At 39.2% G+C, this 24,157-nt stretch overlaps 4 protein-coding genes across 4 annotated transcripts; 3 read left to right on the plus strand and 1 right to left on the minus strand.

Annotated features, from left to right (window-relative positions):
- The first annotated feature begins 6 nt into the window (after window positions 1–6).
- On the plus strand, window positions 7–1,036 carry LOC112575947 (putative P2Y purinoceptor 10). The gene is made up of 2 exons (XM_025258101.1): window positions 7–286; window positions 426–1,036. Exons 1-2 carry the CDS (start codon window positions 33–35, stop codon window positions 919–921), a joined length of 750 nt encoding a protein of 249 aa, XP_025113886.1. The 5' UTR covers window positions 7–32; the 3' UTR covers window positions 922–1,036.
- Window positions 1,037–6,166: 5,130 nt separating this feature from the next.
- On the plus strand, window positions 6,167–8,895 carry LOC112576166. Its single transcript, XM_025258445.1, has 3 exons — window positions 6,167–6,303; window positions 6,364–6,576; window positions 8,086–8,895. The coding sequence occupies exons 1-3, from the start codon at window positions 6,231–6,233 to the stop codon at window positions 8,364–8,366; spliced, it is 567 nt and encodes a 188-aa protein (XP_025114230.1). The 5' UTR covers window positions 6,167–6,230; the 3' UTR covers window positions 8,367–8,895.
- A 987-nt stretch (window positions 8,896–9,882) lies between these two features.
- LOC112575732 (fibrinogen gamma chain-like) lies at window positions 9,883–11,135 on the minus strand. Its single transcript, XM_025257732.1, has 3 exons — window positions 11,011–11,135; window positions 10,642–10,733; window positions 9,883–10,422 (listed from the first exon to the last, which is right to left on the minus strand). The coding sequence occupies exons 1-3, from the start codon at window positions 11,099–11,101 to the stop codon at window positions 9,883–9,885; spliced, it is 723 nt and encodes a 240-aa protein (XP_025113517.1). The 5' UTR covers window positions 11,102–11,135.
- Window positions 11,136–15,661: 4,526 nt separating this feature from the next.
- On the plus strand, window positions 15,662–21,769 carry LOC112575424. The gene is made up of 5 exons (XM_025257293.1): window positions 15,662–16,205; window positions 16,559–16,914; window positions 17,077–17,239; window positions 17,836–17,927; window positions 19,805–21,769. Exons 2-5 carry the CDS (start codon window positions 16,579–16,581, stop codon window positions 20,294–20,296), a joined length of 1,083 nt encoding a protein of 360 aa, XP_025113078.1. The 5' UTR covers window positions 15,662–16,205; window positions 16,559–16,578; the 3' UTR covers window positions 20,297–21,769.
- The last annotated feature ends 2,388 nt before the right edge of the window (window positions 21,770–24,157 follow it).

Genomic DNA, 24,157 nt, shown 5'->3' on the forward strand with positions numbered 1-24,157 from the left:
GTGAACAAAAGGGAATCTATTCGTGGTGTCTCATGACAGGGTTCACAGGGTTCATGTGGGTTTCTCAGTTCATCACGTGCATCATCGCGTGCGAGCGGTGTTTCTGCGTGTTCAGCCCCTTCAAGGCTCAGAAATACTTCAAGACCTCCACCATGGCCGCCGTCATCGGCGTGTCCAGCGTCCTTCTGGTGGGCGGCATCACCCTCATCGCCGGCCACAAACACACTTTTACCTGCGTCTTTGATCCGGTGACTAACGAGACCGGCATGGCCAACAGCTATACCAGGTAGCCACCCTTCTTTCTTTTTTTGTCATCTTTCCTACTTATGATTGTTGATGTAGGGGTGTCAGAGGAAGAAATCAAATACCAGTTCAAAACCTTTAGTTACAGTTGAAAAGGTAATCCGTTTCGTATATTTTTGCAGTTTTTATTTGGATCACAAGTATGTATTTGACATTATCGACGTCTTTATCTACGCTGTTATTTTCACCATCGCTCTCCTCTTCGTCATCATTATCACCTCTATCGTCACTGTCGTCAAACTGTACGAGGCGTCCCGGTGGCGACAACAGAACGGCATGGGGTTATCGTCGACGAGCAAGGAAACGAAGGACTCGTCGTCACGCCTCTCCATCAAAGAGGTGGCCATCACCAGGATGCTGCTGGCGTCGTCGCTGTTGTTCATCGTCTGCTTCTCGCCCGTCGTCTTGCTACAGCTCTCCATCTTCCTCGTGCCCCAGCTGAGCATGTCCGGGCGCTACTATAACCTTCTGTCCGTAATGTGGAGACTGGTTTCGGTCCTTCGTATGGTCAACTGCTCTCTGAACTTTATCATCTACTACCTCATGGGATCGCGCTTTCGCACAACACTTTGGGAACTTCTAGGTGTTACAAGTCGTCTTAAAGGAACAGGCAACTGAGCAATTAAATTTCCCTTAAATATAGAAATTGAATTATATCTGACCAACATATGACTACAGAGTTGCCAATACGTATGTCTTCGGTTCAAATAATCTTAAACGGGAAACACGTAACCTATTTGTCTATATGAGTCCGTTAAAAACGTTTTTATTAACTGGGCAAACAGCCAAGTCAGATCCAAGTTCAGAGAATAAAAATGAAAACGAATAAGAATTTTTATCAACGAATGCAAAATGCCTGATTCCTACTAGATGCTCAGGAGATTAGTTGTTTTTTGTTTTGTTTTCTGTTTTTTTTTGGAAGTGGGGGGGAGGCGATAATTACTGAAGTAAAAGGTCTGCTTAATTTGGGGTCTTTGCTCCATGTAAAGGATAATAAATGTTCATAGATGAACTCTGAGAATAAGAGATGATGACAGCCAGTTAAAAATACTTTTGATGATGCACAAGTTATCAACAGTCGCTCACTTACACTTAAAGCCATCAAGACTTCCTGCTACCTCTTAAAGTGCAGCCTCCCCTCAAAAAAGCCAAAATTCAAGGTAAAAGATTGAAACAACTAGAATGTAAAACCTCATTAATATTAACTCAAACTCAAATTTCTACTTCATTTATTTAATGCGAAACTTTTCTTCAGAACCCTGGTGAAAATTGCAATTCGTAATACCCAAGACCAAATTTCTGCTATTTGCTCAGATTTAAAAATTAGTATCTTGTTGAGAAAAAAAAAATTATTTATTCGAAAATAATTTTTCTTCCAAGTGGGTCTATAAAGTATCTAGAGGCAGTGAACCGTTTCAGCTGATAGCTTTCATTAATCTTCACTTGCAAGAATAGTTAATAATTTTTTACCATAAAACATTATGATATAGTGTGTGATAAACATTGGTATTATTTTATTATTATTTGTTAGAACCAGCATTAATAGTAAAATCAGAAGCAGAGGTCCGTTTTGGAGATGGGCAATAATTTGCAGTCTAATGGACAGTAAAGGACACTCATCATGCTAGTTGACCAACTTAAAAATCCTTTCATACTGTGTTCTTGGATCTGGTTTAAGAAGAATCACTTAAAAAGACAAAGTTGTTTGTAACAACTTCAGCTTTAGCAGTAGAACCAGAAGCAGTATGATAAATATTGGCATCTGACTTCAGGGAAAGAAGCCACAAGACTTGAATGAAAGTGACCTCACTCATGAAATACTTTTTTTTCCAAAGATAGAGCTTAGTTTCTGAGATTTTTAGAAGGAAAATGCATTTAATATAAAAATAACCGTTTATCTCTAAACTGATAAAAATATTTGACCATGCTAATTGGATGTTCTCAATAATAATCATCATCATAATCATCATCATCAATCATCAATCATCAATCATCAATCATCAATCATCATCATCATCAATTACTGCTATTACAGGTATCATTCCCTAGTTAAAATTACTCCTACATACCTTCCCGACTTATTATTATTTCACACAGAGATTAATCAGCTGAATATATTGTGTATAAAACAAACTAATGTTCCTAAAACAAAGGCTGCAGAGTTAGGAAGATCGGCAGATGTAGAGGTGGCCATCAGAAATATGGTTTCCAGCCAACTCAAGGTCAGTTTTATCGGTGTGAAACCGCTTATAAATAATACAATAATATTGGAATGTTTTTCTTGCATTTATGTTGAAGAAAAGTTGCCTAGTACAATACATATGCACTACCAAATTAAAACAGTATGCCCACTCTGAAAGAAGCATTAAATTTTAATCAATTAAAGAAATAAAATAAATTAACTCTGCTACTAATAACATGTGTGGTAAGTAATGCGATTTCCTTTTTCTCTTTATTTAAACAATATTTTTATGACACTATTCATCGATGCATTTTTTTACTGCCAAGTGTGCCATAACACTAAACTAATTTCTAGGCTTCAAAGTTGAATCTGTTTTACATTTCTTAAACCAAAAAAAAAATCTTTGCAATTGTGATAAAAAAGAATTATTCCTTCTTCTCCTCTTCGCGAATAATCTTCAATGACACAGTCAAGTATGTGATTGTCAATTTAATCCCAGTATACTCCTTTCATTATTTTAATATATAAGTTGTCGGGCTGTTACCATCTTAGCTTTATCAGATATTGTAAAAAGGTAACTATTATCGTTAGATTATTTTAAGAGTGTGAACTCACATTTATTGCAGGTGCTCTACTTTCCTAAAACGGAAAATGCTTACAGTTGTGATGACAAATTACTTTTATTGTTAGATTTTAATACTTGACCGGTCATCATGCTGTATAGAGTTTTTAATTTGGTGTTTATACTGTTTTACACTATTTGCACACAAGATGATACGACTAGAGCTGATGTTTTTACATGGATTTAATAAATAAGTAAACAGTGCAAGTCTAATATATTCTTCTAATCTCGTAACATGCCAAAATGTTATTCAAGACAAAGTCTAGAAAGCTAAAGTTATATATTTCGTGCAATAATTTGTTAAACCATATCTGACAGGCCACACGATGTAGGGGAGAGAAGCGCAGTTATTTTTTGTGTAAGCCTATTACGTAGTTATCTATCCTAACTGCGCAAACTAGAAATATTAACAGTTGTACATAATAAAACTAGTCCGCGACTGTCTAAATAACAAATAAACTGCTGAATCGTGTTACTCAACATTACAATATCATATTTTGAAACAGATGGGCAGCACGTTCAGTAAACACAGAGTTTATTGTGATAAAATAGATAAACTGTTTCCTGTGGGTATTATTTATTATTCTCACGATAATATCAGTACCACAGACCACGCTTACCACACACGCTAACCCTTGATAACTTTCAAACTGTACTCACTGCAAAAGTGAGGGTGGGCAGTTCCGGTTCATGAAAATCCAGCAGCGAGGACTGTAGCCAGCCAACCGACAGCCAATGAGTTGCTTGTGGTCAAAGTTTGAATATTTAGCCTGAGAAATCTTCTGTAGAACAGATGTAGCAGTTGTACCTAGAAAAATGCTTAGTGCTGGTGCTACATGGAGCATGTAAAGATCAGTTACTCTTGTTAAAATATCATATTTGACCTTAGTACATTCCTGTAATAAAGTAGGTTTAGGACGTCAGTATTGTTGTTGTTGTTGTTGTTGTTGTTGTTGTTGTGGTGGTGGTGGTGGTGGTGGTGGTGGTTATAATAATAAATGCAAATTTGTAAAGTGCATACTCACACTCCTAACAAGCATGCTCTTATAGCGCTTAAGAACAAAAATGAAACATGTACAGCATACGAGTGACAGGAAAACAAATAACATATGAACTATAAAAGAATAATCAACAGTGCTAACGTAGAATAAAATCAAATACAAAAAACACAAAAATAAACCAAGAACAATAAAAGAAACAAGAATTGAGAGTAACATGAAGCAAAAGGAAGGGTGTGACAAAGGACTAGCATTATGGGAAAGGATGTTAGAGTCATGTTTACGGAAGAGGTGTGTTTTTGCAGCGCATGTTTAAAGGATTCAATAGTGGGTAGGTGGCGGATATGGCAAGGGAGAGAGTTTCATCGCTTCGCTGCACGATAACTAAACATCCTGTTGTTGTTGTGGGGACAGGAAGAGTAATGGCCCAAGAAAAGCAGACGAGGAACGGAGTTGTTTAGCTGGGATGTAAGGGAAGATTAGTTCAGAGAAATAATCAGGGCAGTATAATAATCATCACCAGTATAGCATTTAGTTTGCTCGTACCCGCGCACCTCTGTGTTTGTCTCTCTGTATTTGTGTCTGTGAGTGTCTATGTGCGTCTGTATGTGTGTCTGTGTATCTGTTTCTGTGTGTGTCTATGTCTATGTGCGTCTGTGTCTGTGTATCTCTGTGTGTGTCTGAAGTATTTCTGTGTGTTTCTATGTGTGTCGGTGTGTGTCTGTCCTGAAGAAAACATTATGAAAGCATTTACTTATTTAAAAGCAATATCATTTAACATGGGAAAGGGCTTTCTGTGTTGCCAATTACTGATGGAGTTTTTGATCACCTATTTTTAGTGTAAACTGGTTTTAATGAGATGAATGATAAAAAAGTTTTTTTTCATATTATATCGACCTATAACAATATATAATTAAATTGTACTGATAATTGGATCTTCAAGTTTTAAAAAAAATGTTTCTTCCTTATGACAAATATTTAACTGTTGGTTGTTATTTGTTTCATTAATCAAGCCATGCATTACATAAATGTCACATGGAGTATTATTTAGTATTTATCATAAAAAAACAATGAAACGCTGCAAAGAGTCGCGCTGTCCCTGTTATAAAAAAACTTGCAGAACTGTTTTTAAATCAGGTGGCTGTCTATCAAAAAACAAGCAGAAATTATTCAAAAATATTAGTAAAGATCCATAAGAGAAACAAACAGTTTCAATCCCATAATTATTTATGGGATCTACCAGATAATGGTACAGTAATTGTCCTACATTCATTTGAGATGTATAATGGAAAATTTCATTGTTTATCAAAGAACGTAGATAACATGACTCGTATGACAGGCATATGAGCGTTTTGTGCTTTTTTATCATAATCTTTGTAAATAAAGAGTAATTCTAGGATTTATTTAGAACAATGATTACTGAAAACTGCAACTTTAATGCTGTTTTACCAGTAGTAGATAAACAACAGACTAAAGTGTCCACGACAGAGGATAAATTGTTACCAAGCTGCCACGCGAGGTCTTCTATGAAAACAATCACAACGACTACATGCGCTACAATCCTTGTTTCACAAACTACGATGGCTTGGAAAACTCTCTCCTACAAACATGTAAGCCTGAAGACTGTAAATATTGGCCTATAAAATAAGTATTTGATCTGTCGTCTTAAAATTGTAGCCCTTTACCTAGTAGGCAGATCTCTGGGTATTTACCAAGACTGATCTCTAACCCGGATTTTGCAATCGAATATCATTGTTTTTACATTGCAGATAATATTTGTACATGCACAAAGATAATCTGTCTGTTGTTTTTCTTTCTTTCTTTCTCTCTGTCTCTTTCTCTCTTTTGCACTCATCCACACACCTACACCCACTTTATACAAAAGCGTTACAGTCAGAAACTGCCACCTCTAACACATAATGATAACGAGTGTCGTCCTCTCTCACGAAGACACCTTAATGATATATGATTCTGCTTTAGGAGAACCATAATAGTATGTAACCCGGATGCTCTGTACATAGTTCCATCTAAGCAGGATCTAAAAATCGATTGGCTGAAGCGGAAATAGGACGAAAGCTACTGACGTCACTAGCCAGCGGGTATAAAAATTAAGACAAGACTTCAGATGCAACGACCTCTCGTCTCCAGCTCTAGAACTGCCTGCCCTGTGACATTACAACTGCCAAGTGACAGAATGGGTGACCTTTACAGACACGTCTGCATTCTGTCTTTCCTGTGGACAGTCTGTATGTCTGTGGCCGTGCTTCTAAAGGGAGCTGCTGGACAGACTGTCTGTCCTCCTCAGTCTGGTTGCAGAAACGCTGCATCTTCTGTGGCAGCTCTAACCTTGGCCTTCGACTCTGTGTGTGCTGCCGTGGAAACCACCAACAGCGCCCTGGAAGCGAAGCTGGCGGCCATGGAACAAAAGCTGAAGACAATCGAAGACAGTCTGACAGCTTCCAAACGTCAAGGTAAGTATTTGTAATTAACATTTTTATTATTTTATCTTATCATGCTGCTGTCCATCCCCAGTGAAGTTTTTTCAATTCTAGAGAGACTGAAGAAGGCACTAGACAAGAGACTGAGACCAGAACAAGGAGGGTTTCGCCAGGATAGGTCATGCACTGACCACGTTGCCACCCTCCGTATTATCATTGAGAAGTCTATTTAATGGCAATCTTCATTCTACATAACTTTTGTGAACTTCGAGAAGGCATTTAACAGTGTATACAGGGACGTCATCTGGAGGCTGATGATCCACTTTAGCATTCCACCTAAGCTCTTAAATATCATCCAAGGGCTGTACGAAGACTCGTCCTGCCAAGTTATTCACCATGGCAAACTCACTAAGCTTTTGTAGCGGAGACCGGCGTAAGACAAGGTTTCATATTATCACCTACAATCTTCCTGATGGTCATAGACTGGATTATGCGCACGACAACACAAGACAACAACATCGGTATCCAGTGGACCTTCAACAAACAGTTAGAGGATCTGGACCTTGCAGATGACATCAGTCTTCTAACTCATCGGCAACAACATGCACAAACCAAACTGAGTAAGCTAGCTGAGGAAGTAGAGAATACTGGCTTAAAGGTCAACAGAAAGAAGACCGCAGTGACGAGAATCAACAACAAGCAGGAACTCCCAATCCAACTTTAATGAGAGAGCATCCTAGAAACAGACCGCTTCGCGTATCTGGGGAGCATTGTCAAAGAGGACGGTGGAGCGGATGATGACATCAAAAACATCATCAACAAAGACAGTCATGCTTTCAACAGCCTACTCCCCATCTAGAACTCCCGAGCATTACCTTTTCGCATCTTCAACACTAATGTGAAGACAGTCCTATTGCATGGTTCTGTAACGTGGAGAGTGACAAACACCATCAACCGCAAGCTCCAGACCTTTACTAACCGATGCCTACTCCATATCCTGGGAATAAGATGGCATGGAAAGATCTCCAACAGCAGCCTGTGGAAAAGAACCAACCAGAATGCCACTAGCCAAGACATCAAAAAGCACAAATGGGGCTGGGTAGGACACACCCTGCGCAAACCACCTGACACCAATGCCAAGCAGGCACTTGACTGGAATCCTCAGGGGAAGAGGAGAGTTGGGAGACCGAAGCAGACTTGGAAAAGAACTAGAGAAAAAGGCAAAGGACATCGGAACCATCTGGGCCCAACTGAAGGGGGGCTGCCCAAAACCGGGTCTGCTGGCGAGGTGTTGTTGCGGCTCTATGCTCCTCAAAGGAGCAACAAGGAATAAACTAACCCTCACCTCCTTTTCTGCTAATCGTTATTTTTCTACTGGTCTTCCTTCGCAACATCACCATACTCTCAGTCCTTGTAACCCGATTCCTCGTTGATTTTTCTATATTTGTCTTTTATCAGTAGTCAGTACTGCTGTTTATCATTCCGTCTTTCGTATGTATATATCCATTAATTATTTTTACTTATTTTTCATTTTATCTCCAGTGGGGTTCACAACTGGATTTTCTCTCGATCCAGTGACCAACGTTTCAGCCGACGGCATTTATATATTCGACAATGTTGCGACTAACGTTGGTGATGCTTACAACCCGCAGACTGGCATCTTCACAGCACCTGTTGCTGGTCTCTACACCCTCCACCTGCGAGTCATGGCCACGACCAGCCCGGGATTCACAATGCTCAAAGTCGAGACGACCGGGGGAGAACTGGCGCGGTATGGGTCAAAGGAGCCCCCGACCGTGATGACCAGATCTCCGCCATGGTAGTGACCTTAATGAGTCGAGGGCAACAGGCTTGGGTCCGATACGTGGGAGGAGCCACACAAATCAGAGGTCATCCCTGGACCGTATTTAGCGGATTTCTCGTTGAAGCTCAGTAAACGCTTGGCAGGCTTCTCTGTATCTCTAAAACACACACACGCACGCGTATGCATAGATACAAAGAAAATCAGACACGTCGCTAAGCAACAATTCTGAAAAAAACTCACAGCGGCAAATGCAGAGACCAAGAAACAAAAGAGAAAGGTTTACCAAGCTTTACAAATTATTTCATCTCATTAAAATAAATAAATGAAGATGATATTTTCCATTTATTTCTTATTACTTTATTTTTAATTCCAATTAATCAGTATATAATTCGAAAGCTATTCAGTAACAAACCCACATGTTATCACTACATGTAATACAGCGATCAGCACAATTGTCACAAGCTTCTGCAACAATAGGTTGATCAACTTGAGCTTTATTGTGTATAAGAAAGATTGCAAAGCGAAATAAATTTTTTTTCTGTCCTCTATTCATCGTTTTATTATGTTATAAAAATTTGTTATGTAACCAATTAAATAATGTATGATTCTTTAATAAGGTCAAATATGAAATTTTACAATATTAAATAATTCAATTTATTCAACTACACTTTCTCGTTAATTTTAATTTTTAAAAGCAAACACATCCCGCAAAGCACAAAAAATAATCGTCAGGGTTAGGGTTTCGAAGAGTCCTCGGGCTAAATATTCAAGCTTCGAGGAACCGCCAAACTCTGATCTTTAAGAGGTGTAAACAGGTAACAATCAGAAAGGTTTCCGTACCTTTATTATTGATCTTCCCCAAGAATTATTGGTCTGCCAAAGCGACTGTAAGCCATAATTATGGTTAAAACAAGTTTTACAACTAGGATACAAGAACAACTTTCACAGTTATAAAGATAGTTAACAAATTACTTAGAAATTAGTAATTGTTTTAAATGATCCGTAAACAATGTATCTGTAAACAGACAAGAGCAAAAGAGTGACACGAAATTAAAAAATATTGTTTCTATACGGCTATTAAAAACATATTGTGCATTAGGGTAGATTCTAATAACAGTTGAAATTTTTATTTGGCAAGCATCTATAAGAAAATAACTTACATAAGGTGACACAAAATATCCTAACATAGACTTCAACATTCAGAATAATCTGACAGACGTGGCTCCTGTCGCAACCATTACTTCGTATATACAACCAGAGTTTTTTATGTGTGTGAGAACGGGTTATAAAATTGAAAATTAAATTCAACATCCAATGCTTAGTGAATTTTTAGAAACTTTCTACATGTTGACATGCAAAAATAAGTGAATGTCTTGATCCAACTGCATCCAACTTTTCCCGGATAATACATATCAGCAAGTACATTAATTTCAACAAAAAAGGGCTATTTTTCGGATTTAGATTACCTTGTGATCGTAAGTCACTGTAAAAAATAGACACAGTGGGGAAAGTGGCAAACCACGAGGACAAAAATATCAGTTGACAACAAAGTTCGAAACCCTGGTCAATGCAATATTAAGAATATTAATATTTCTATCCAATCCGCCCACTGGCCAGACTACCTTGTCAGCAAACAGACTGTACCCGCCACAGTCGGAATCATACCACCCGGGGTATGAGTGGTTACAGGAGTTCGGGTCATGATCGTTGGTAGAAAAGACGACTGGAGCGTTTTTAGAGAAGCCGTTATCGAGATACTCATAGTTGTCAGGACTTGCGTAGGAATAAGTGAGAGCGTATGAAGAATATTCTGGAGCAACGGAAAATTGACCGTAGTATATCCACCCTCGACTGTTGGAATTGTTGTAAATGCAGAACAGGTTGGCCTGGTACTCGGCCTGCCTTAGCAGGTGGTAGAGATTCTCCAGGCCGATGAAGTAGTCGACGTCGTACAGCTTGACAGACAGGTCGTCCCCGATCCAGGTCTTTGCTGTCGTCCAGTTGGCGTTGAGGGAGATCATTCTGTTCCTCATGAGAACGTAGCTTACACCATTCCACTCCAGGATACATACCATCTAAAAATAGTCGAGATGCTTTTCTTTTCTTTGTTTCTTTTTTAATTTTTTGTCTTTTAGTTCCCTTTCATTGTTTTGTTCGTACGATTGTAGTCATTTAATTTTTCATTTTTTTTCCTTCTTCACATTTTTTCATTCTTTTCTTTCTTGATTTCTTTTATTTCTCTCTCTCTCCTTATTAAATTTGTTTATCTCACATTCTTTAATTTTAAAACTTACCCAGAAGGGTTCGGTAACTCCAAGAGGCTGTATAAGGAACGGCAAACCTGGATTACCCAGTCTGTGTCCATTGTCATACGCCTCCTTGCAGTCTGGTGCAAAAAAATTACTTTTCATTGAAGAGTTATTCAAGGTACAGCGCCAGAAAGGAGAAAGGGAGATAACGAAAGATAAAGATTGAAGGAGAGTTGAGAATAAAGAGAGAAGAACGAAAGGAGATACAAAATGAGAGAAGGAAGAAAACAATAAACTGAGGGAGAAAATGGAGAAGCCAGTATGCCTTTACATGAAATCATATACACGCACACTCATATATGCACACAGCAACACACACACAGTGTACGTTTAATACGTTTTGTCAGTGTGTACCTCGAATCAGCCGCTGACATGTTGTTCCAGCGAACTGCGCAGGACACCGACATCGCCCGTTCTCGAATGTGCCACCATTTTCACACCACATGGATGCAGTAGGGTCTGCAATCTGAACACGTCCTGTCGTCACTAAATAATTTATATCTTTTTTGTCTATTTTCCTGTCTGCCTGCCTGCCTGCCTGCCTGGCTGTCTCAGATGTATACGAGCATTCTGAGTTCGTGAGATGCGCAGAGTAATTAGAGATAATAAGCTAAGTTCCATGGGAGTTCAAAGAGACAGATGGTCGCTAGCAAGGACATCATTTTTCTATTCATTCTTACTGCCGTGCAGACATTATTTTTTTTCCTACAAGACCTAGTGATACCAAAAGTCATAATTTTCCTGAACTCAACAGTAGTTGGGATCGAGATAAAGATAGATCAGCACAGCATGATGGTCACCAGAACACAGAAAATCGATGACAGTAGGTTAGGAAGAATACATCTAGACTAATTCGTTGGACAAGTCACTAACCTTTTTCATGCGCAAGCAATCCTGAGATATGTCATATTTTAGAGAGTTTCCATCCTGGAGGTTGCTGTCGCCATGGAGATTGCAGTCAACCAGTCCAAGAGAACCGTCACGTGGACAAATGTTGATCTCTTGACACCGAGCGTTCCATGAACACACTGCGGCGCAGTGTAATGTTGACCTCACGATGACAGTGTCCAGGACTGAGCCAACATACAGGTCGTTGTCGCAGCATCTGATGTACATGTTGGTCAACACACTGAGTTCAGAGGTGAAGGCTGTTTGTAGGAAAATAGTCGTCCACAAAAGTTCGAGGATCATTTTGATAAGCAGGCACCTTGTAAGGAAAGAATAATATGTACACTCGGCTCTTGCCAGCATCACAAGAGTTTACAATTGCCACCTTCCAAATACCATTTCCGCTTCCACCACCACCAGTTCCACCATCACCAACTGCTTCTAATGTTGCATTTACGACTCAGTACCACATCACCATCGTCACAAACACCAGGCCCTCACTGCTCTTGCTTCTGCCAGTCCAGATTCTTGCCGGTCCTCCAGTCCCTGATGTCTGTTGGTGGGCAGTTCTTTCCTCTAAATATGAATGCAGCGGCCTTCGGCATGCTAATTAAGACGGATAAGACTGAGGTACGTTCAAACATGAAGGGGTGGGCATCAGGGACGTAGCAAACCCGACACATCCTTTGATCTCTTTATGCTATGGCATGTGTGGCGCGGTTCTAATCTTCAATTTACAATCTCGCAATCTTTAAAGGCTATCCCGAGAGAAAGAGTTTTGTGATGCGACAAGGATTAGATGTTTGCAAACAAACAAAAAATTCTTTAAAATATCTGAGCGGATAACTGCACTTTTACGAGCCACCACAAGCCACAGTATATTGGAATTCTTAAATGGATTTGGACCTCGGAAGTCAAAATTAAGGATAGTCTAAGTTTAAAAACATGTAACAAACAAACCATAATGCATATTTCTTGCAAGCTGTCGGTCTTACAGACCTATCAGCTTAATTTCTTGTGAGACTCAGGTTTGCCTTTAACAAGAACCTTTAGTAGCATAACATAATCAGAGATTTTCATAAACAAGCTCGCCCCTGTTTTTGTCCTTGGGACACTTGATCAACCACCATACATAAGTATTTTAAAGACTAATTGGGAGACAGACACGGACACAAAAGCAGAGAAAAATTGAGGACAAATAGACAAAGAGGTAAACTAAAGATATCAATGCAAACAGTTTTAAAGAAATTCTATTCATGAAAATAAAGTAAGCAAAATAAAAAAAAGTACAAAGGCTTCCTTTTAGTGACTGAAATTCTAATATTTGTAGCATCCAGCTGTGAATAATGGACAAAAGGAGGGAATGATAGTAATTAGTGGCTATATCTAGCTATATCCCAGTAGACCGGGGTTAACTCTGGGTTCTTCTCTGAAGATCGTTCAAAAAACTGAAGTGATTATCTCCCACAAACACCGCGAGCAAGACTATTACTAGAAATGACAAAACATATTGTCATGCTGAGCGGTAGTCACTTCATCAAACATTGTTACATCTGTGGATGGTAATTTTTTAAGGGCGGTAATAAAAGAATCCTTTTAATCCAGAAATAGTTGATTATTTCCCATTGCAATATCATTCTCTAATATAATCATCCGTGGCTTAATTAATGAATAGCTTTTTTAATTTATTTGGTTTTATTTTTTTATGTTTTAGATGTAAATTGATTAAGCAAACGAAATCCCTCCACCACTTCAATACCATATGTTTGCGATATTAAAATTGTCTCCCTTGTAGAGGCCCTCGCGCCACTTTGAAAATACCTGACATTTATGTACAAGGTACATTGTACTGGTACTCAGATATTGGACTTTTTAATATTTCCATTCTCCATACGGAGTGAAAGAATAAAGTAACTTTAATTTATTTTTTAATCACTTCACCTCGCAGTAAAAAACTTTGACCTCTCTACCACTTTGTAGCCTCAGTTTCGCTGAGAACTTTGACCTTACAGATGAAAAGTACAGCTGCGACACCTGGACCAGCGCTGTTCAACTAAGCAGTGTTGGTCGTGGGACTGATGGTAGTGGTGCCTATTCATCCAGCATTTTTTTTTTTTTATCTTGTGCGTTGTTTGTCCGGCGTGGCACACGTGACTGGAATCTCAGAGAGTGTACACGATAGAAAATGGAGATAAGGCAGACGCATGCTGTAGCCGTGTTGATCTCAAATCGATTTCCCTCACGTTCGCAAAAATGTTTTTACACTTTAATGACATCCCAAGGTGCAACACTGACGTCTATCTTTCATCTGCCGAGGAAATGCAGATACCGCTAAAAACCTCTTCCAATGTCACGAGCTCAGCTCCGCTCCTCGTGCTGTTAAATATTAAATAATGCATTGCAAATTACAAATCGTTTATTTTTAAATAAAAAAGACAAAACTATGCTTGTCAACGTAGACAGATAGATAGCAATTCTTACCTGTTATTCTTTTCTGCATTCATTTCTTTCTTAAAATTAATTTAAATTCGTTTCTTCCTTCTGTCTTCTGTCTTTAATTTTTTTACTTTTACTTATTTATTGATTTTGTCTATGATGATATGATTCTGGATTTCCATCATCATCATCAGAGTCATGTGCCCCAGAAAGAGCTTAAAACTTTCTGGACTGCAAGGCGTATATTTTTTCTCTAACTTTTCCTTTGTCTCACAATATGCTGGGTCTCGATGCTTTAAAGATGCATGTAAATGTATTGTAATGTATTGTAAACTTTGTAATTGTCTACATTTTTGAGCAAACACTTTGCTGTCAATATGAATTGTTATACTGAATAGATGTCAGTTGATTTTTATTTTCCTTTTCTTTGTTCTGTTCCTCTCTCTTGAAAGTGTATGTTAATGTTCTATTACCATACTAATTATTTTGTTTATGTTTGTTAATAATTTGTGCGTATGTGTGTAAAAGTAACACATTCGAATTTATTTCTGTGAATGAAATATAGAGCAAGTAACAACTCTAGGATCAGCTTTTGTCGAGAGATTTAAGCCACCTATTTAGGTCTGATTAGAATCAGAATTCTTTTAGTTTTGACACATTATTAGTGAAACACTCATGCGAGATGAGATAAGAGTAGCAAACAAAATATTATCATTCAATTTTAATCATCACTGGACTTCGATTTATTTCGCGAAATCCAGACAATGTCGCACATCTCTCCTTGCAGTGTTTGAAATTATCTCCCTTGTATGAGCGCTAATGACTGCCGCAAGGAGCGCTGGCCTCGGTCTTATATACGGGACCGTGCCTTATCATGCATCATTCTAATCTGCGGTCTTTGGTGACAGCAAGTTGCATTTTGTTGTTGTTATTGTCGTCGTCGTCGTCGTCGTAGTAGTAGTAGTAGTCGTCGTCGTCGTCAGCAGACACAATGTTGTATGACGTAGCTACAACGTAAAAAACAAAGACCTATGATCAAATAATGTCCCACAAAGCGTACGCAGCGCCCTCTGTCCTGGAAACTGCTTTTTGAACTCCAGGCTCGTCGATACTTTTCATTTCAAGTGGCTCTTTCAAAGTTTACAAAAAGAACAATGAAGAACGTTTCCACGACGAGGCCACATGCAGGCTGTCGCGAAGTTGGCAAACTATGTGTCCTTCTCGAACAGGAAGAAACCATGAGAGCAAACATCCTGTCCAACAGGCATTCCTGTGGTTGATTTCTTTCCCAATGTCCTCCAGTGTTCTATTTTAGTTTCTGGGTGAGTCTTGCTTCCTTCCTAGCCTTGACTACCTGAAACTCTTCAACTGCTCTCGTGTTGAAAGGACCTTGTTCGAGAGGCTGAGAGAGCAAATACAGGAAAACCTCGATGTCGTTGTAATGAAGATCAGAGCCGTTGACTCAAGAGGACCTGTGATGTATGGCAAGCTTTTGAGTGGCACAGATCAGTGTCTGAGATAATCAACATGCAGTCTTGTTCAATTGTCAACTTGATTGTAGTTTAGAATTTTTATTGGTCCTGGCTTTACATCAAAGACGAAAATTCTGTACAGTTGAATATTGATTAGATGAAACCCTCCTTTTATTTTTTTATCATCTTTGTCATCATCCTGTGTCCAAGTTCCTTCTTTTTTTGTTCTTGTTGTTTTACCTCTTTTCAGATTTTTTTTTTCTTTTCACAACTTTTGCAAACTTTTATCTGTAGAGTTGAGTTTGTGACCAAAACAGTTCAACTTGCCACTTCCGAAAGCTTCTTACAGACTCTGAAGTTAATGAGAGTGGCCCCCGGTATTGTGTGGCTAAAAAAAATTCTCGCTTGCCATCCCTGCACTGAGAGGTCCTCGGTTCAGATCTCGTCTCTCTGTATGTGACAGCTGTTCACAGGGTTGGACATTGAGGTTTTTCCTTTCCCTACAACCAACCAGTTGATGAGACATTTCGAGTATGATGCTGATTGGCGAGTTTTGAACCAAAAGGCGTGTCTTAGACACCAACCAAGAGACTCTTTCAACACATCGCGGAACAGCCCGTCGGCCCTCTGTCGCAACAGTCGCAGGCGGCAACATCGAGCAACTCCAAGTTGCTGACAACAAGACAACTGCACGCGCCACGTTTGTGAAGTGCTGGCCTTTTGTTGACAGTGTTAGCACTGAAGCCGCATTCAGTGAGTTCTTTGTTGTGAATTCAATATTTGTTTATTAGAAGAAAGCTCTAAAGTTTGCATTATGTGCACGTGTGTGTGTGAGCATGCGTGCCTGCGAGCCCAACAAATAAGTCGGTAACTATGGGTTTGATGGCCGGCTGGATGAAGTTAGGAGAGCTGAATATTCATACCTACAGAATAACTTTACTAATACTTACCTTCTCTGCTGCTTTCCAAAAGCATAAAATCTTTAGAGTTCAGAGTTTCGTGATTAGTCTCTAAGTACGTGAGCTTTGAACTTGCAAGAGTTAATTAAGACAGAATGTTGTTGTAATAACTTGATTTTAAATTCCAAGTGTGGGTTTTAATTTCAGGAGAGAAGTTAACAACCAGGATGCGCTGCCATTTCTCGCTGAAGGTGCTGCTGGAGTTCATTTTACTCCTTGAGTTCCACCTCACGTGGAGTCTACGGTTCTCTCGCTGTCCCGTGGGTCACGTGTATAACCCTCCTGAACTTACTTTCTTTGCTGGGTATTCGGGTGTCCACTGCGCTGTCCTGTGTTCCCAGACTGCCCAGTGCCGGGCGGTCAGCGTGTGTCCAGGCGACAGCCGGACTCGTGGTGGTGGTGGTAGTCGTGGTGTGAGGTGTGCCCTTCACATGGGTCAGCAGGTGCAGAGCTGTGATGCCCTCGATGCAGCCCCGTCGCCCTCCTGCTTCTACATGAAGAAGGTTGGTAACACTTTCCGTCACTGAGAACAGCGAGTGCACAGATAGGTGTCTGTCTGTCTGTCTGTCTGTCTGTCTGTCTGTCTGTCTGTCTGTCTGTCTGTCTGTCTGTCTGTCTGTCTGGTGGTGGTAATAATAATAATAAATCATTAACGTTATCAACAGATGTCGGATGAGAGTGAACAAAACTTTGATGCGGAAATCAGCACCCACACTGTCGCAGTGTCCACAGAAACGCCATTTTGTTTAAATGGCGGAACCCTGGTTGACGGGAAGTGTCACTGTCAGATTCAATATTCCGGATTTAGATGTCAGCGTTTAATCAGAGGTAAGGGGTTCGAAACTTTGCTATCTCTGCTGTTGTCTTTCACTATTCTCATCGCTGGCTCTGTCTGCCTGTTCGACCGTCCTTCATTCTCTGGCTCCAGTATTTGGAATGATCTGCCTGTCTCTCCCAAGAGGACGGTACATGACTTCCGGTCTGAACTTTTAAATAACTTTTGGTAATACTTACTATAATCTGCTTCCCTTGACTTCCTTACTCCTATGTCTTACTCTTCGTGCTCCAAGCAATGCTCACTCATATCATCACCGGCTCCTCCTTTTCTCTTGCAAGACGGATTGATCGTCCCTCAGTGTGGAGAAATGCTCTTAATAAATTTTATCAATAATATTTTTTATTATTTCCAGCACTATTTCATGAAGTAACTTGTGTAGCTTGCCTACACAATATTTTAAATGCTCCTGTGCTTTCAATACTTATTTTTACTGAAGCAACAGAAGTTTAGTAGTTTTTTTATGAATGGCCTTTAGGATGTTAGCTCTTCAGTAACTTCATTATAGTATTTTAGTATTTAACCAACATAATTGTATTAATCAACCGAGGATTATATAAAAGTTTCATTGTGCCTGTGATGATTGCAGACTGCACTGAGGCTTTCAGCAACGGGTATACAAATGACAGTCTCAGTGACGTCTACTGGATCCAGCCTTTGCTAGCTCCGGCACCTTTTCTGGTAAGAAAGCCTCCACCCCAAGTCGGCAAAATACAGAATAATAGAGAAACACAAAAATATCTTTAAGGGAACGATGAATACTCTCGTGAACTCTAGTATTTTTTATATCGTTGCTATAGTCATTGAAGAGGTTAGTGTCCTGTAGAACATTAGTGTACTGGTTCGAGGCTTGCTCCAACATATCTAATAAACTAATAAACTTCTCTTGCCCACCCGACAACTTTCCAGAAGAAATGGGTACCTGATTTATCAGACATCAGGAGGGATCCGCCTCTACCTTCCTGACAAATCACATACCTTAAAAATGGCGAAACATATTCAAACCCTCTGCAGCCGTTTTGCTTCGAAGTTATTCGTCTTTAATGGTTTGAAGATTTTACACTTGTTATCAGAGAACAAGTAAGAGTTCTCAATAGTCTGAAAGCAGATTACTGATTACTGAGTGTGACACGCAACACAAACGACTTACATTAATCAGGAATTACTACTTTTCCTCCTCTTTCGAACATGTACGCGGCTGTCATACAACGGTAACGATCCCCTGCTCTGACGTCACAGACCTCCTCATCTCTGAAAGTTATGTAACTGGAGAAGCGGCAGGACATACATTTCTGTGGAGAATCTACCCGAACCCTACCCTAAGCCCATACACAAACCCCAAGAGAACATGAGTGACAGAGATGTGTGACAACGGAAACCTGCAGGAAGAGTGCCGTTAAAGCATGTGGCACTAAGTATTGTCTATTGACTTCTTGGGGTCAGATGTCATTTTATGACAAACGCACGTGCTGTCGTGAAGAATAAGAGACTAAAACATGCTCTCTTTCTCTCTTTCACTTTCTACCTTCCTCCCTGTCTCCCTTCCCCCCGGGGAAAACCATCGATGATCAGCCCTCTTAAATGTTGTCATAGCCATAAAAATGTATGGTAGGGCCTAGATACGAACCCTCAACACCCGATTCTCAGTCGTGGTGACAGGCGTCTTAACTGCTGAGCCACGATCCGTCCTTAAGAAATATCACTGCTTTCTTAAACAACAAATACATGAAGCTGTACATTAGAAATAATTTTCTTTCACCATTGACAATGCTTATAACAAATAACTAATAACTAATAGCTAATAGCTAATAGCTAATAACTAATAACTACTTTTCTGGATTTTTATTATGGAAAGCGCAATACTATTATAGTTTTATTCTAGATAGAAAAACTAATTCTGCACTGTTGGAACCAACTATGCACTCTATGTAACAAACGGCCAATTTTTTCCCAACAAACACTCAAACTCTTGATGCACAATACAATTCCTTTCTAGGCTTGAATTTCGGATGTTATTAGATGATGCTTTTAAGATGTTCTCTTGATGCTCTCTGCTGAAGCCATTGTTCTGGACTGAACACCATCCTCTCCATCAACTGATAGTGAATCTGGGAACCTCCCGAATCAGCTTCGTATCGTGTCTTGCATGAAAAGAATATTTTACCAATCAGGCTTGACATCTTGCTTGGATAAACCTTAACGGAAGTCAAAACCGTTGTTAATCTCTACAAAAAGTTCAGAAGTGGGACTTAGGGTTGTTGCGGCCTACACAAACATTTTTTTCTCTCGTGAAAGCAATTTAGACTTGCAAGGGTTGTGTCAAAGATACTGCGATTAGCACAGAGGTTGCAGAAACAAAGATAAACAAATAAAAGTGAGAGGAAGAGACTTACTGAGTGGACCCATTTAAAGAGCTGTTTTTGTGTTACTTTCTACCGTTCGTGCGTTCCATTTCCTGAACTTCTCTGTTCACACAGGAGTCTGCTTATGTAACATCCATCAACGCAACCTTCACGATAAAAGATATCTTTGTAATGTTTTTTTTACTTTTTTTACAGATTCACTGCGGCCTAAACAACGGTGGAGTATCTCACCCCTTGAAAATGACAAGCTGGGTTAATCCCAATTTGACTTGGCAAGAACTGAAATCTGGGAATAATCTGACTAATTATCCACATAATTATTTCATTGGTCTCGAAAACCTTTACTACCTTGTCAGCCAGGCCGACTACACAAACCACATGTATTTCATGTTCAACAACTACCAAGGTTGGGCAAGCAGTTTCTACCATCGCTTCACTATCGGTCCTGAGAGTAAAAACTACTCACTGTCTTATACTACCCACGACACTCTTCCTGACCATCCATCGGACAACAATTTGATGTCCTCTCCTGTCTTCTGCACTGTGGACCATTGTCCCACAACATGCGCCCAGCAGATGAACTCGTCCGGCTGGTACAACAGTTCTTGTTCTGGCCTCACGCTTTCCACAAACCAAACTCTGGCCTTTCAACGGCAACATCAGAAACTACGATTTAGTGGAGTTTAATCTTGTACGGGAGTCGAACTTTACGGACTAGCCATCACGGCTATGAGTTAAAGTTGTGACTTCCTTTGGTACATTTCTAACATAAATCCAAAGATTAAGACAGCAAACTTTTTTATCAAGAAAGACATCTATGGACAAAAAATACATACTCTGAACATGTATATGAACTAAGAACTTATACAATGGTCCACATACTACAAATTGGCATGCTGGTATCTTTTAATGTCATTGTTGTCCCTTGATGCATTTTTGAAATACATTTTTTAGTAAAAAAAAAATTGGTATGCACTAAAAACGGTGCGATGTGCTCAGAAAAAGAAAACTAGTCAAATTAGTTTATTTTCTTATTGTACTTTAGGTGCCCTTTTATTACACTTAGTCTACATCATTTTCATAATTTAACTTCTTTTATCAACTGTTCAAGATATAGTCAAAAGACTTTACAAAATTATGAAAATGCCTTTGAAATTGATGTGTATCACCTTGAGAAGTATTTTACAGTCTATTTGCGGCCCAACTTTTACTTTAAGCATGACAGGAAAACTACATTCCATATGTATATAGTGTCTATTGGCAAAAACAAACAAAAACAAAACAGGAGCTTGGTAATGTTTACTGCAGCTTCACTATTTATAGAATGTTTGGACATGCGTTTTGTTTCTCTTTTTTTTCTTCAAGGAAGAGTTAGTAGCAATGAATAGTTTTACTTATTCACTCATATTGTATGGTTCAATGCATGTTGTAACAAATGGACACTATAATCTGTAACTTTACAATTCATGTTCCTCTGTGTAAGTTTATACTGTAAATGTCAATCCATATTAAAATGTTATCGTTAGGAAGAAATTCAAAGTTTTCTCACAACCTAGTCATTTTTTTCATCATGATCATTCAGAGGTAATATCTAATTTGACATTAATCACTTCTTTAAAAAATTAATACGGTGATGGTCATTCCAGCTGTTAGATGTGTCTGCCCTTCTGCTCTGTCAGTCATTCAAAGTAATGCCATAATAGTTGTGAGTCTTTGTGACAAACTCTGATGTCTGCACACTTCAAACACTGGATGCAGTTCAGTAAAAACTGTCCTCCAGGTCTCTTTGTGTGACACAAAAAGTCTTCGCGGAATTCCAGCTGCTGCTGTTGGAGCAAAATGAACACTGTCTCCTTCGATCTCATCCCCCAACAGACTTTCTGACGAGAGAGAATTGTCTTTGAAGATTTTGTCAATAAAGATGTTGATGTCAAGAGAGAGTTGTCGGCCTCTGTAGTTCCATCCATCGATTGTCTGCGCTTTGCTTCTGAAGAGAGAGCAAACATTGCTGGCTTATCTTCCATCCCTTAATGAAAGAGTTAATAGGACAGACAATCGGACGGTCAAACAAAGCGTGAAAGCAGGCAAACGAGCTGAAAAAGGTCTTATTTATGTTTGGATGGTTGAACGGTGGATAGATGCATGTTGGTGCTGTTTGTGTTTGAAAAAATACGCCTATAATCTCCATGGTAAAACCCTCAATACATCTATATTAGTACAAGACATATTATTATTTTCTTTTATATAATTATACTTAAAAGTCAGCCAGATACAGATCGACTTATCCAACACTTTAGACCCTAAACTGAAACAATACTCTCTTAGCCTGCAAAGTAAATTTTGCCATTACGACATAAATGAAGAAAAGAAAGAAAAAACAGAAAAAAGAAAGATAACAGACAAAAGAAGACAGCCGGGAGGTCTCCGCTAAAATCATTCTGTTCAAACAATGTAGGTCTAAATCGCCATTGTCACAATGCAATGCTTGAAAGTTTTTGCTTTCAGCAAATATTTAAAAATATTACTATAGATACTTTGCGTTCTCCAGCATCTGAACGATAATTTCAACACTCATTTACTTCTTCACTTGTATACCATCGTGTACACGGATCGTGCTTCAAAGGGACAAAGAGAATATCCCGGGTGGTTTGGCTCTGATTGCGCTGGGTACAGTCCTTCTGCCGAGTGTGAAATGACAGTAAATGGTTTGGTGAGAAATGTTTACTTTCGCTTTCAGAGAACAGAAAATCCATTTTCACAGTTATTTTATGTCTACCCACTTGTGTATTTGAATGTCTAACAGTTTGTTTGTGTGGAGCATTGATAAACAATCCAAAAATTTATTAATTGCCACAAGTTCCACAAATTCTATTCAAGGGAGGGGAAGGGCTTGCGTGTGTGTGTGTGTGGACCTAAATTCAATTTCCTTGGTCAGTTGATGAAAATCTATTTGTATACTTTGACACATTGCTATATACCATGTGTTTATATGTCCCGTTTGTAAATCAATGACAATTTCTGTAAACGGTGGAAAATAAAGGTTAATGTCAATGTATTTCATTACAAGACTGAGTATTGATAAGTGTGATGGAAGTCAGGTCCAGCGGCTGTAGCTCTCGTGATGTTGCTTAACTACGCAGTCAGTCCCTGGGCTTCTAGCCAATAAAAAAGTAAAATAAAATTGAAAAAAAAATAAAATCATCCTTTAGTCAAAAAACTAGTGTTTGCAAAGCGGAGACAGAAAAGGGTCCTGGGTGTAGAAGGGATGAGTACTGTTTGCAAATGTCGATGGAATTGAAGTTCGTACCAAAGGAAAATTGAGCGGATGAACTCTGCATTGTGTCCTTCTTCGCTAATGGTAGCAAATAGTGGATGTTTGCTAACTCCCAGGCGTTCCTACACTTTAAATATGTGTTTGTGTGTGTGTGTGTGTGTGGTTTGACATTTTTTCATGCAACAAACTGACCTCAGCTTCTAGTTGCTTCCTCTTGCAAACATTCGCAGCGACTGGAAAGCTGTGTTACATCGTTAACCGTGGACATATTGTCCGTAAATGGATCTGATTCCCCAAATGTTCTATGGCAATGACAGACGGTGGACGCCATAACCACTCGGTGTTTGCAGTGCTAGCAGGGAAAGCTGAAGAGCTGGTTTAGTAGTGGAGGAGAATTTGTTACCATTGGAGACAACGTTCTTATGACTCAATTTTAAGTTTTTTGCTTATTGCTAGCAAGATTACAATCGCAATGGTTTCCAGATTTTTCCTGACGTTTGTTTTTTTCCACTTGACGTTGGCGTCCGAGCTCAGTGTGTCTACCAGCCTATACATCAGATACAACGAAGACAACCTCTACATCGGTTCAGTGCTGGACACCGTTGTAGTCAGGTCCACCTCACACTGCGCCGCAATGTGTTCGCAAGACGATCGTTGTCAGGTCATCAACGTCTGTCCACGTGAAGATTCTCTACAACAGGTTGACTGCAGTCTTCTCGGCGATTGTAGCTTCCAGGATCAAATGTATGTGGAAAACGGTGTGCTTGAGGACTGCCTGCAAATGGTGAAGGTCAGGCTCTTGGTAAACCTTTGTTTCCTGTTTGTTGTGTAAGATGTGTCGTCGCAGTCAATGTCTGAGGCTGTACTGGCTGATGCTGCTTTGTATTTTAAAAGCAGTTGAAAGGACTTTAAAGCATAAAGAAAGCTGAACGTTTGTATTAATATACTTAAAAAAACAAATTTCAATTTAATTGTATATTTTTATCGTGATGCTTTACACTCAAAACGTGGTTGTACACTTGGTCACTCTGCCATAGGATAACTAAAAAACAGGTAATAAAAAATTAAAGTCAGAAATTTATTACTTTGAAATTTAAAAAATGCCTTTGACTAGTTAAATACGATTTGAAAAATTTATCGAGACATAATGATACCAAAACGACTACTAAAAATAAAATGAACCACAGATTTTTTAAACAAATGTATTTTCAGGGATTGTTTGAATACTGAATTTGAATTAGAACAGTTATTGTGGTGTGACAGAGAGTTCTATT

This window comes from Pomacea canaliculata, linkage group LG11, assembly GCF_003073045.1.
Source record: "Pomacea canaliculata isolate SZHN2017 linkage group LG11, ASM307304v1, whole genome shotgun sequence".
Classification (NCBI taxonomy): Eukaryota; Metazoa; Mollusca; class Gastropoda; order Architaenioglossa; family Ampullariidae; genus Pomacea; species Pomacea canaliculata.

Excerpts from the sequence above, each read along its gene's own strand:
- LOC112575424 (XM_025257293.1), top strand. The coding sequence starts at position 16,579 with ATGCGCTGCCATTTCTCGCTGAAGGTGCTGCTGGAGTTCATTTTACTC. Across the intron at positions 16,915-17,076 it reads CCTGCTTCTACATGAAGAAG|ATGTCGGATGAGAGTGAACA; the intron begins GTTGGTAACACT and ends CGTTATCAACAG. Across the intron at positions 17,928-19,804 it reads TAGCTCCGGCACCTTTTCTG|ATTCACTGCGGCCTAAACAA; the intron begins GTAAGAAAGCCT and ends CTTTTTTTACAG.
- LOC112576166 (XM_025258445.1), top strand. The coding sequence starts at position 6,231 with ATGCAACGACCTCTCGTCTCCAGCTCTAGAACTGCCTGCCCTGTGACA. Across the intron at positions 6,304-6,363 it reads ACTGCCAAGTGACAGAATGG|CCGTGCTTCTAAAGGGAGCT; the intron begins GTGACCTTTACA and ends GTATGTCTGTGG. Across the intron at positions 6,577-8,085 it reads GACAGCTTCCAAACGTCAAG|TGGGGTTCACAACTGGATTT; the intron begins GTAAGTATTTGT and ends TTTTATCTCCAG.
- LOC112575947 (XM_025258101.1), top strand. The coding sequence starts at position 33 with ATGACAGGGTTCACAGGGTTCATGTGGGTTTCTCAGTTCATCACGTGC. Across the intron at positions 287-425 it reads ATGGCCAACAGCTATACCAG|TTTTTATTTGGATCACAAGT; the intron begins GTAGCCACCCTT and ends ATATTTTTGCAG.
- LOC112575732 (XM_025257732.1), bottom strand. The coding sequence starts at position 11,101 with ATGTGGTGTGAAAATGGTGGCACATTCGAGAACGGGCGATGTCGGTGT. Across the intron at positions 10,734-11,010 it reads ATGTCAGCGGCTGATTCGAG|ACTGCAAGGAGGCGTATGAC; the intron begins GTACACACTGAC and ends TTTTTGCACCAG. Across the intron at positions 10,423-10,641 it reads GAGTTACCGAACCCTTCTGG|ATGGTATGTATCCTGGAGTG; the intron begins GTAAGTTTTAAA and ends GACTATTTTTAG.